Source organism: Delphinapterus leucas, chromosome 7, assembly GCF_059928025.1.
Source record: "Delphinapterus leucas isolate spDelLeu-1000000601 "Yukka" chromosome 7, BTC_Dleu_Yukka2, whole genome shotgun sequence".
NCBI lineage: Eukaryota > Metazoa > Chordata > Mammalia > Artiodactyla > Monodontidae > Delphinapterus > Delphinapterus leucas.
In genome coordinates, this window is record NC_143135.1 from 7,932,262 (window position 1) to 7,944,931 (window position 12,670).

Sequence of the window (12,670 nt, forward strand, 5' to 3'; positions counted from 1 at the left end):
TCTGGAATCAGACCACCGGGATGGAAGGCACTTCTAGCTGAGTGGCCTTGAGCGAGGTGCTGACCTTCACTGAGGCTCACTTTTCCCTCTATTAAATGGAAATGGTGTTTTCTTCATCAGCTAGTCGCGGGGAGTCCGTGAGATAAGCCATGTAGCGTTCAGGGCAGTCCCCGCGCACTGGAAGACCTCAGTAAATCCCAGTAAATACTTGGTCGTTAAATGACCTCCCTCTCACATGTGTTCATTCTCTAGTTCATCCTGACAGCCATATGACTCCCTCTTGACAAATGGGGAAGCCTGAGACTGTTAGGTGACTTACTCAAGTCACACGGTCAGTAAAACAAGTCAGAATTAGCGATGCTTTCCCCTCCCCTCCCTCCGACCTTCTCCTGGGCCCCCCTCTCCTCCCTCAGACCCATAGGATGGGATACAGTTGGGTGTTCCCACACCCCCCCAACTGCCCTTGATCCACACCCATGGGGTCCCACCTGCCCACCAGGCCTACCTGGCTTTACCCTGACTTCAGCATCTGTGGGGCCCCAGCTCCTGTCCCCAGGCCTCCAGTTACCTCCTCCTCTGAGAGGCAAACCTCAGAACAGGAGGGGAAGGCCCACGCTGAGGTGACCCCACAGGGTGCCTATGGGGAGAGAGGCCTGCAGCAGCCCCTAGTGTCCAGGCAGGGGGTTGGGGCTCTCAGGACGCCTGCACTATACGGACAAATAGCCCTGACCTGGGGAGGCACAGAGGCGCTCAGGCCAAACTGCCCTATGGCCACAACCACCCAGTAGGGATCACACAAGGGAAGTCTCACGCCCCTTGAGAGGGGCGCACTCTGATCACTGCCACAGCCGTGGGTATGAGCTGCTCCCCTCCTGCTCTCCCTCCCTGACCGGAACCAAGCCCTGTCCAACTGACCTCTCTCTAGGGACCATCCCTTCTCCTGCTCTCCACCCAATGAGGTTGCAGAGGGGAGTCTAAGATCCAGATCTAAGCCAATCAGCACACTGCATCCCTGGCCACAGTGATTGATTCAGAGTAGGCACTTGACCTAAATGGATTCAGTTGGAGTACATCTCAGGATTCCTGCCAGGAATGCTAAAACGAAGACTCTCTTTATCACCAGATTTCAATCTGTAGCTCCCTGGAGCACCTGCCACCCATCTTGGGGCCAAAAGGAGAGTCCTCCAAGTCTGCAACAACACCAAAAAAACCCACAACAGAATAAAAAGCTAAGACTGGGGAGCTGAGTCCTGATCATATGTTTGCATCCTGATCAGGTCTTGCCTGAAGCTACCCCTGGATTGTGTAGTTCAAAAAGCCTAGAAGTCCTGTTCTGCTGAAGCAAGTTTAGGTTGGGTTTTCTACTACTTACAACCAGGAGAATCCTAAATGATACATGCCAGAGGTATCAGATACACACCCAAGATAACTGTTTGACCCTCATGTCAAAAGCTAAGGACAAAGGGTACCATCTTACCCAGAAGGGTCTGCCCTGTCCCTCCTCTTTGAGGTCTCAGGCCCCGTTGGCTGGCAGGCAGCCCCAAGACCTCTGCCCATACACACCCCCAACACATACGCACACACATGCCACACACAGCACTGGGTAGACTTTTATTTTTAAGTCAAAGGCACAGCCTGGATGGGCTGAGGCAGTGACTGTGGATGCCCACCCCAGACCCCCAAGGTGCCACCCCCAGCTAGGGGCAGCTGTGCCAAAGGGGAGGGGATGGGTGAGAAGGGAGCCTCCCCTTTTAGGGGGTCGCCTACCTCCTTCCTAAGCCTCAATAGGGGGAAGCAGGTGACATGAAGTGAGGCAGAAATGCTTCAGGGGGTCCCCCAGGGCCTCTCACTGAGCACCCCCGACACAGGTCTTTGGTGGACGTAATTGCACAAACAGTCCATAAAGTGACAGCTTGAGGGGTGCCCCCTCCCAAGAGCAGGACCTCAGGGGAGGGCAGGGGAGAGGTCCCAGTTTCTCCCTGTGGCAACTCAGTGCTTAGAAATGGAGGAGGAGCCCTTCCCTGCCGGGGCAGCCCCCTGGGGGAGAAGTGCCTTCCACCAGATGAGGCAGCATCTAGGCAGAGGGCCCCCCACTCCACTCCCCAGCAGGCCCCCTCCCTCCCTGCATCTCTAACTCTATCTGGTAAGACATTAAAAAAAATTCTCTGCTTATAAAAATACTTCTGCTCTGTCTGGGGGTGGGGGGGGAGGGGAGAGAAGGGTAACAATCCCTGGGGATGGGGCGGAGCTATACAGGAGGCCTGGGGGCAGTGAGCCGGCCTCCTAGAACACAGCCCCGACCGGGGAGAGGGTCACAGTGACGGAGGCTAGGAGGGGGGCAGGGGACCGTTGGCTCGTCGGGGGGCTCCCTTGGCGGCGGGTGCCCGGCCCGGGACGGCGGGCACGGGGGAGACGCGGCGGGATGTGGCGGCGCTCCGCAGCTTCTGTTTCCGCCGCTTGGCCAGCGGCGCGTTTTCCACGCTCTTCAAGAAGAAACCCTCGCGTTTGCCCCGATTGAACGCCTGGCGGAAAGGAGGCGGTAAGTTCCACCGGCCCGGCCTCGACTTCCAAATCCTAGCTTTGGACCCCATCCCAGGCCTTCCTTCCCATACCACTAGGTCAGGGCCAACAGGTCTTTGGCCTCCAGCCTCTCAAACGGTCAGGGTCCCGACAGGTCAGAGGCCTGGACTCGGCTGAACTCAACCTTTCAGGACTCTGCGGGAGTAGCCTCCCGCAGGCTCCGCCTCTCCAGCCTCGGTCCCGGACCCCCCCGCAGGCCCCGCCCCTCACCAGAAAGGTGGCGTTGAGCCCGGAGCGCACAGCTGGCCCCGAGGACTCCAGCACGTCCGGCGTCCGTAGCGGAGGCGAGGAGCGCGCGCTGCCGTCCTGCAGCCACGAGCTGCCCCGCAGTCCCTCGAGCTTCAGCCGCTTGGTGGGGTCCACAGTCAGGAGCCCTGGAGGCAGGACAGGGGAAGTGTTGGGGGGCTGTGTGTAGAGGCTGCGCCCCAGAGACATCCTAGCAGCCCCACTCTCCTCCCCACAAGTCCCCCACCAGGACACCTGACCCAGTAGCAAACCCTGTCCCATCATGACCCCATGGCCTCCCCCTCCCCAGCCATGACCTGTGACCTCCGGCTTCGCACCTCGGACCAGCTCCTTAGCTTCCTCAGACACGCCTCGCCAGGCCTCCCCGTCAAGGGAGAAGCGCCCCTCGCGGATCTTGCACATTATTTCCGCCGCCTGGCTCTGCCCGCCCTGGCCTGAGGCCCCCTGGAAGGGGACCTGGCCTGACAGCATCATGTACTGGGGAGTGAAAAGTGAGACCAGTCCAGACCTTCTCCAAGAGGCTAACTCCTGAGGCCCATGGGTTATGAACTCTGACTTCCAACTCCTAAAACTAGGATGCCCAGACCCCAGCACCAGAGAGACCTCGCCTCTGTATTAGGACGACTTCTGACCCCAGCCTCAGACCAAACCCTGCCACCCCAACAAGAGAACTCCTGTCCCCAGGCTCGGAGGACCCTGACATCTCCTCGGAGACCCCGTCCCATACCAGAATGACGCCGAGGCTCCAGAGGTCGCAGGACTCGTCGTAGCCCTGCTGCGCCAGCAGCTCGGGGGCCGCGTACTGCAGCGTAAAGCAGGGTGTCTGCATGGGCCCCGCTGGGCTCTGCGGGCGCAGACGCGCGAACCCGAAGTCGATGATCTTCACCGGGGCTCCGGGCGTATCATCGGCGTACAGGATGTTCTATGAGGGAGGCGAGACGGCCGTCAGAGACTGGCCCTCCGCGCCGAAGCCCTCCCAGTCCGCTGAGGCCCCGCGCCCACCTCGGGCTTGAGGTCGCGGTGCACCACCCCCGCCTCCTCGTGCATGAAGCTCACGGCCGACACGAGGCTGCGCAGGATCTGGCTCGCCTCGGACTCGCTGAAGTGCCGCTTCTTGCGGATGTGCTCCAGCAGCTCCCCACCCTGCAGTAGCTCCAGGACCAGGTACGTGTGCAGCTGCGGGCGGCGCGACGGGCCAAGGTCACCACCTGGGTTACTGTCACCACCTACCCAACCGGGCCGCCCCCCCCACCCCCCACCGGGCCCAGCCAGATCCTGCCCCGCGGTCAACATCAAGCTCCGCCCCCGGCTTCAGGCCCCGACCCTGTTCGAACCCTGACCTCAAGACCACCCCAAGAACCACCTTAGGACTCGCTTCAGTTTCTACCCCCTACTTTTTTCCAGGCCCCCGTCCCTTTGGCCACCTTAAAACCCGCCGCCCTAAATCCGCCCCCTGCCCCGTTCCCTTGGCCATCCTCAGCTCCGCCTTCCGGTCCTCAGGCCCTACTCCCCTGAAATCCCACTTCCCTGACCTCCGGGTCCTCAGGCCCCGCCCATGGCGCTCTCAGGCCCCGCCTCCTGTCCTCCTCCCCGCCCCCCACGGGCAGGCTCTAGCGTCCCTGGGCTCCGCCCTAGCCCAGGAAGGCGTCACCTGGTCCTGATGCACTTCGTGCAGCTTCACCACGTTGGGGTGCGACTGGCACAGCCGCAGGGCGGCCACTTCGCGCTGCGTGTTCGCCTCCAGCCTGGGGGCAGGGCAGGCAGGGTCAGGACGGCTGACCTCCGGCCCCGCCCTCCCGGAATCCGCTCAGCAGAACCCAGCCCACCCCGGGCCCGCTCACCTGCGGCTGAGGATTTTGACCGCGAACTCTTGGCCGTTCTGTAGCTGGCGGCAGCGGCGACACACGGAGAAGCTACCCTGGCCCAACGCGGGTTCCCGCAGGTCCAGTTCGTACTGCTGGAAGAAGGGCGAGTCCTGGGGGCGAAGGGGACGCGTCAGAGGTCCTACCGGGAGCCTTGCGGCCATGCCACGCCCCTGTTCAGAGAGGCTATGGACCTCACCGAAGCCACAGCATGCGCCTGCTGAAGCCACATCTGGAGTCCCCAAGCCCAAATGCCCCCAAGCCCACTTCTCCCCACCCTGGCCCAACCCACCTGCATCATGGCGCTCCTGGCCAACGCTGCCCTGCCAGGCCGGTCTCCAGCAACAGACGCTTCCAGCACATCGGTCATCACCGCGTTGTTGTGGTCAAACAGGATGGATGGTGCCACGAAGGAGTATCCCTGGCGGAGGAGGGGTGTTGTCAGGGGTGGATGGAGGTGCAGATGGAGTCCCCGAAGGCCCAGACCCAGCGGGAAGGAGGGCGGGGGCAGAGGAAAGACCCTGGAGTAGGGGATGTTGCTTTTGCATCCTGGTGCACACAGGATGTGTGGACATTTTATTCCACCGTGTTCTGTGATCTCTTGGGACCATGCATGTCTGTTCCCCCACCAGTCTGTGACTCTACCTTTCCCATCACAGTGATCCCCCCAAGTGCCAAGGGCGTCATCTGGCACACTGTACTGGCCCAGAATATGATAGGCTGAATACATGAAAGAACTGTGGCCTGGCATCACACATACTTAACTTAGGAGAATTCAACTCTACCCACTCAGGACAAAAAGTCTTTACTCCTTCCTTTCAAATCAAACTTTGGCCTCCTCTGCAAGGGGGGCTACTGAGGAAACGTAAAGAGAAACCAAAGTTAATTCTTTGCCTTTCCTAACAATCCACATCCTGGCAATTCAAGGGACTCTCAAGGGTAATTTTAACAATGTGTTGTCTTCTCCTAAAAACGCAGCGCCACTGTGCGCTAGAATGCAAGCTCCACATGGGTGGGATTATTGTCTGTCAAGTTTGTTACGTCCCTAGTGCCCAGGTCAGTGCCTGGCACATTGAAGGCACTCAATACATACTTTTGAATCATTAAATGAATGAATGAAAGTAACCACTGATTCACAAGAAAACTTGCTCATTAGGACTGTGAGATCGAGGATGGATCGCAGTAGATCGAGGGATATTTAAGCACAGAGCTGTCCCTTGTGAGAGCTTCATAGAGGGGAACTGATCCATCCATACTTGATATTGGCCTATTCTTATTTAATATTTATGGACCATGTCCTACAGGCCAGGCCCCCAAGCTGGACTCAGGGACACAGAAATTACCAGCTGGACTCAGGGACACAGAAATTAAACACACAGTCCCTGCCCTCTGGGAGCTTCAGACCAGGTGAGGCAGTCTCAGTCAGCGCCGGGATAAAACCTGACAAACTGTTTAGAAGGAGACTTTGTCTGTAGCAGGCTGGTGCACAAGGAAAGGGTGACCCAGGGCCAGAGGAGCAGGGAAGACTTCATATGCGGACAGCACTGGACAACAAGGCTTGAATTTTGCCAGGTGAGCAACTATACCCTCCAGGTTGAGGGAACCACATATGCAAAGGTACAGAGGTGTGTTCTGGCACCTCTGAGCAGTTCAGACGTGCTAGAGCACTGAGTGGAATAACAGAGTGCTGAGGCTAGGGCTCCGAGCAGAGGCCACATCGTGCAAGGCCTTGTATGCCGAGCAAAGGAGATGGGACTGGTCCAACGGGCCTAAGCTTCTAAAACTGGGCGGAGGGGGCCTATGCCCCCAGGAGTGTGATATGGTGTGCCAGAGGGACATGCAAAGCCACAGTATAAACAAGGCATCTCTTCCTAAGTGTCCCCTTAAGCAAGTGAATAATTTAAAACAGTATTTTTACATAACAATAGAGATATGATGGAGAAGAAGGGAAATTAACAGGAAATTTCAAGATAAACCAGGAAATTCAAAGGCATGTCCTGCCCAGGTGGTCTCTATGACTGACAATTGTAGGTTCCGAACGAGTGGAGAGATCTGGAGGAGATGCTGACTCCTGATCAGGACACAGGGCCTGTGCAGTGCCCACAGGTCAGCCAGGGCTGAGGTTGAGCAGCATCCTGCCTCCCCCGCATCTGTGGTTCTATGAACGCTCACTCACCTGGAAGATGCGAGGATCCCCAGGTGGGGGGCTTCCAGGGGGTGAGTAGACAGGCTCCAGCCGGGTAAATTCCTCTGCAAAGTTGCCCACATCCAGCTCTGAGCGGATCTGGGGTCGGAATGGGGCTGGAATCTTCCTGGCAGCCAGAGCAGCCCAATCCAGACCCTGGAGAAAAGGAATGAGAGACAAGGGGTCAAAGGGCAGGAAGTGGAAACCCCTGTCCACTCAGGCCACCCTCACCAGGCAGCTCCTCAGTGAGGCAAAGGTCTCACTGGCATTTGTGTGGGAAGCTGTTCTTCCTGCCTCCCCAGCTTCTGTTTCCCTTCCTCTGATAACAGAATCCCTATTTCTCTTGGAGAACCAGCCCTCCACCACACTCAGCCAACTCTGGGGCTTTTAATAGAATTGATGTGCGAAAAAAAAAAAAAAAAAAAAACAAATCTCTTTCTCCTACTGGACTTAAATCTGGGAGGATATGGGCCTGGAACTGCTGGGGACCCCCTCAGTGTCTAATGATGAAGTGCCTGTGCAGAAAAGCAGAAGCAAGAGACAAAGAAAGAAATTCCTAATAACATAGATTCAGCACCTGGATGCAGCCTTGCCTGAAGTCAGACCACTTTTCCTTGGACTTTTCATTTATGGGAGCTAAAACATTCCTTTTATGTTTAAACTAGTACGGCGGAGCCTGTTCGTTGCCTGCCCAACATCCATTCTCCTGGTCTTCCTTAGTACTATAGCCCCAATTTTATTTCAGGAACCAATGTACACAACTAAAAAATAGTATTTTATAAACTTCCTTGCAGCTAGCAGTGACCAGTTACTTGTAAGCAAAAATTACGAGGTAGGAATCCAGGGAAAGAGCCTGAAGAGGAGGGTGAACCGTTGGTAAGGTGCCCTTTTTGCCCTTCCACTCCTTCTTCTTCGTGCTTCCCACCTGGAGAGCAACCTAGATAGCAAGAGCTCCAGCAGTCATCTTGTACCACGAGGCAACCTTGGGGACAGAGGCTACGTGCTAAGAATAGAGGAGCATTTAAAAAGAAAAAAAAAAAAACTGAACTTGGCTTCATGAAGACACCACAGCAGCCCCAGCCTGCCAACTTCTGGATTTCTTTTATGTGAGAAAATAAATAAATAAATAGACGTCTATCTTGTTTAGACCACTATTCATTCCTATCTCTGTTCTTAGCAGCCAGACTCTATTCCACAGATATCACCATCTTGAGTTGGACTTTTTGTCACTTGCAGCCTAGAGGCCTGGCCTGAGCTTGAAGGCCCCAGTCCTGGCACCAGGGACCTGAGCATTGCTATCACCAAAGAGGCTATCTCAAGAGAAGGGGGAATAAGGGCACCATCAGGCCTCGAAAACTTTGGGGTGCCTCTCCAGTGTGACTACTGGTCCACCTACTCCCAGCACCTGGAGCCTGGCATGTGCTCAGGGTGGGTTGAGGAATTCACTTAAGGAAACTGACACTGTTCAGTCACTTCGCCCACAAAGGGACATCTTCACCACAGAGACTTAGACTCCTGTCTGAGAAAGCTTCTCTGAGGGCCCTTCCAAGCAGTACTTGCTGGGAAGATTCAAGGAGATGGCACTCATAGCAAGGGTAACTGGATGTCTGGCCCACTATAAGTGCCCATTAGTGGATGCCTCTGTTTCTACGTCAGACAAGGCAAATTTAATACCCACATGTAAACAGAACATAACAGTTAAGAGCATGGGCCTTCAAGCCACCCAGATGCGGGTTTAAATCTGAGCTCCATCACTTAGCTCAGTGATCTTGGGCAAATTACTTAACCTCTCTGAACCTCAGTTTCCTCATCTGTAAAGATGAAGATAATCAGGAAGGTTCTGAGGCTTACATGAAATAATGCAAGCAAGGGGCCAAGACACAGGTGTTCACAGTCACAGGGCCCTGCTCGGCAGTGATGCTGGCCAGGCATAGTGCCCGAGCCAGTGAGGTCTCACAAGGACAGAATTCACTCTGCACTGCACCTTCAACTGTGTGTGCTTTTAACAAGTGAACAAAACCCACGTGGTTGATTCAGACATGTCCATCTGAAGAAGAGGCACACAGCCTGTACAGGTACAAAGACCAAAACCCTGAGTGCATGCAAGAGTCATTAGATTTGGGCTGACAGCAGACCTGGGGTCTGTTCCCAGCTCTACACTTTTACTGTGTGATCTTGGGCAAGTCACCTTGCTCCTCTGAACCTGTCCAATGAAAGGACTGATGAATTCATTCTCAAGTCCCTGCCAGCCCTACCAGGCAATGAATGCTTTCCCGCCAAGAACACATCTTCCAAGTTGCAATAGAGACGGCTGAGAAGACAAGCCTGCTTTCTTTATCTGAGAGGTTTTCCAAATCGAGTGAAACTGGCCAGCCTCAGACCATCCCTCCAGTGTCCCCCAACCCAGAGCAGTAGCCTGGCCCCGGTGTGTGCAGACAGGTATGGGGGCGAGCCAGGAGCCTCACCTGGAAGAAGGGGTGGTTCTTAACTTCCTGCGCCCCCTGGTGTCCTGCACCCAGCCGCTTCTTGGGGTCCTTGCAAAGTAGCCGCTGCAGTAGATCCTGTGCCACTGGCCCAATCCGGGGGGGGAAGGGAGGGGAGCACTTCAGGATCCGTCTGGGAGGATTGGTGGGGGGGCGTCAGGGGCAGCAAGCCCCCCCTCCAGCCCTGCCCAGGCCCCTCAGCCGCCCTCTGCTTCCAACCCTGCTCACCGAGACACCTCTGCCTGCGTGTTCCTCTCGCCCTCCAGGGTGAAGGGCGAAGCCCCTGTCAGCAGCTCGAAGAGCAGGATGCCTAGGCTCCACCAGTCCACAGCCTGCGGGGCAGAGCCAGGGTGAGGGCCTGCGGCCACCCCTCCCTCACCACACCCACCCCTCTGATCCCCTGCCAACCCACCTTGCCGTGGCCCGACTTGCTGCGGATAATCTCAGGGGCCATGTACTCGATGGTGCCACAGAAGGAGAAGGTCCGCTCTTTCTGGGAGGGCAAGAGGACCCGCCCAAGGCTCAGAGTTAAGACTCGTGGACTTGTGAGGGTCGGAGCAGTGGGAACTCCCCAAAGGCAGGGCCTGGATCTACTCACCTCTGCACCCCCAAGAAACGCAGAGCCAGGCATGAAGCAGGAGCCGGGAAAGGACGGCCCGCACGGGGGTGCAGGAGGCCGCGACTGCCCTTCACTCACCTCCTCTGTCAGGAACTCCTTGCTAAGCCCGAAGTCTGTGAGGACGACATGGCCCTCGGAGTCCAGGAGCACGTTCTCCAGCTTCAGATCTCGGTAGATGATGCCCAGCTGGCAGGAGCAAGAAGGCCCTGAGGATCCCTCCCCCGACACCCTCTGCTCCTGTCCCTGCACCTGGTCCCTGGGGAAGGGGATCTCCAGTGCTGGTGCGGAGCTGGGGTGGGACTGGGCCATTGGATAGGAAAAGCCATTTAAGATGTAAAAGCAAGGAAGAGGACACCATGGAGAGGCCGCAGGGGAGCAGGCCCCAAGTTCCCAGGGAGAGGAGCCCCATCTCATGACGGCTTTGGGAGCCAAGGCATGAGGTCTCCGTTTGCAGAAGTTCTGTGAACGTGGCCCCAGGAAGCAGCCTCGAGCTCCCTGTGAGAGGAAAGCCCCTTCGAGGAGACCCCAGGGGAGGAGACCCCACCAGGCAGCACCGAGGCCTTCCTTCCAGGAGGCCTAAGGGAAGCAGCTCCCGTCCCCACCGAGGCCACCAGCCCTCAGAAAGCCCAAGGCCGCTATGTTCACAGGCCCCTTCTAAGGCCCAGGCCCAGTCCCCACGGCCACAGCCAGGTGGCCAGGTCCTCACCCACCTTGTGCAGGTGTTCCAGGGCCAGCACGATCTCGCCCCCATACACGCGCACCTCAGCCTCCTTGAAGTACTGGCGCTGGTAGAGGTGGGTGAACATTTCACCACCGTTCACATAGTCTGGGGGCGGGAGGTGGGTGAAAGTTGCGAAGTAGCCCCCTTGGGTGGCCCCCCCGCCTCCATGGCCCCCAGGGTTGGAAGGTGTCTGCCCTTACCCAGGATGAGGTGCAGCTTGGCGTCCGTCTGGAAGGCGTAGTGCAGCGTGACCAGGAAGGGTGCCTGGCGCACCAGCTCCAGCACGGAGCGCTCCGTGCGCGTGTGCTCCTGCGTCTTGGCTCGCTGCACCAGCGCCGCCTTGCGCAGCACCTTCATGGCATACAGCTTCCCCGCGTCGTGCCCGCCCGCCTTCCGCACCAGGAACACCTTCCCGTAGGCTGTGGGAGCAGCGAGTGGGCGGAGGGTAGGCCATGAACAGGAGGGTGGTGCAGACTGGTGAGGGTGGGCACGCTGCCAAGCCAGGAGGGTGTGCAAGTCGGGGGAAGGAGCTGGGGTGAGAGGCAGGTGTGCAAAAACTGGCAGAGCCTTCTAAGGAAAAGGTGTGCACACCCCCGGGCGGGTGCTCAGCAAAACCAGGGAGGGGATGTGCAAACCAGGCTGGGGGGCACACAACTCCGGGAGGCCTGCAGCGGGGGTGGGGGTGGGGTGGAGGGCGGGTCATGTGCAAACCTGTGGAAGATGAGACAGATGCAAGAGGATGCAAAGCCAAGGAGGGGAGGCAGAGGTGCACGCAGACAGGGGAGGGCCGGTCAAACCCGAGGAGGGGAGTTTGCAAAGTGGGGGAGAGGGCTTTCATATCCCGCAAGGGGAGGAGCTGTGAAATCACACAGGAGAGCTGCAAGCCCCCAAGAGTGTTGGCAGATCCCGGAGGACCTTCCAGGGAGGAGCGACGTCAACGTGGAGCAGCCCTGGGGGTCGGCATGCAAACCATGGCAGGGCAGGGCAGAGCAGGGAGAGGCTGGGGGGCACTGCCGGCAGCCTGGCCCAACCCAGGTGGGTGTGCAAGCGGGAGGCCCGGGGCACCATGCCTGGGACACCTGCCGGTGGATAGGGCTCCTCACCTCCCGTGCCCAGCACCTTGAGCAGCTGGAAGTTCTCCACGCCCACCTTCTCCTCGTGCCCGGTCAGGTTGGCTGCGGGCACAGGGGGCAAATGAACCCAGCCCGTGCATGAACCCTCCCAGCCGGCCTGGGCAGCCATCACCCGGCCTGCACCCCGGGCCACCGCTGCCCCACCTTCGGTGATCTGCAGCTCCACCGCACAGCCCTCGTCCTCGTCCTCGTCCCCCATGGCTGGCGGGTCGCTGGGGCCCGCGAGGCTCAGCTCCGGGCGGCGCCGGTTACATGGCGGCTCCGGCCGGGGCGGGAGCTTCCTGGTGCCGCCTCCGGGGCTGAGGCGGGCGCTGGCGCCGCCTCCCTGCTCCCCGCCCTGCTTGGCCTGAGTCAGGCGCTGGAACGTGACAGCGCCGGGCGGCGGGCAGGCGGACGGGGCGGTCCCATCTCCCGCAGGCGCAGGGGGCTGGTGCTAGGGCTGTGCGCTCTGGGCCCCAGGCGACCATCCTGGGGACCTGTGAACACCCCTTAGGAGCCATGCCTGGGGTCCGTGGATAACCTGGAGCCTCTGTGGGGCGGACACTCCCAAGCCAGGTGTTGGCCCCAAGGCGGTAAGTCCACATCAGGCTGTGTCCCAAGGGGGATGGGGGTCCCACTCATGTACTTTAGAGCCGCCTTCCCCTCCAGGGTGCCAGCCCTAAGGGCAGCCAAGCAGCTCTGTCCAATTCTTAGCCACCAGCGAAAGTGAGGGATTTCATAAAAATCACAACCCACTTGCCTCGTTTTTGATCACTCCTTGACCTCAGCAAATAGGGGAGGGGATCTGTCGGTCCCCTTGCCAGACGAGCAGCCTGAAGCCACACGGCCACCCTTGTCCGCT

The 12,670-nt window shown here is 58.4% G+C and overlaps 1 protein-coding gene across 6 annotated transcripts; it reads right to left on the minus strand.

Moving 5' to 3' along the window:
• Positions 1–1,569: 1,569 nt before the first annotated feature.
• RPS6KA4 (ribosomal protein S6 kinase A4) lies at positions 1,570–12,135 on the minus strand. Of its 6 annotated transcripts, none has more exons than XM_022591617.3 (17): positions 11,974–12,135; positions 11,800–11,871; positions 10,897–11,115; positions 10,686–10,801; positions 10,054–10,161; positions 9,769–9,849; positions 9,585–9,688; positions 9,339–9,489; positions 6,865–7,029; positions 4,981–5,109; positions 4,668–4,801; positions 4,478–4,571; positions 3,829–4,002; positions 3,554–3,748; positions 3,144–3,303; positions 2,791–2,954; positions 1,570–2,522 (listed from the first exon to the last, which is right to left on the minus strand). In XM_022591617.3, exons 1-17 carry the CDS (start codon positions 12,026–12,028, stop codon positions 2,328–2,330), a joined length of 2,316 nt encoding a protein of 771 aa, XP_022447325.1. In that variant the 5' UTR covers positions 12,029–12,135; the 3' UTR covers positions 1,570–2,327. The 6 variants fall into 6 exon arrangements, with proteins under 6 accessions (XP_022447325.1, XP_089770723.1, XP_089770722.1 ...); XM_089914597.1 differs by having other exon boundaries at positions 3,883–4,002; positions 10,897–11,226; XM_089914596.1 differs by having other exon boundaries at positions 10,897–11,226.
• Positions 12,136–12,670: the final 535 nt, after the last annotated feature.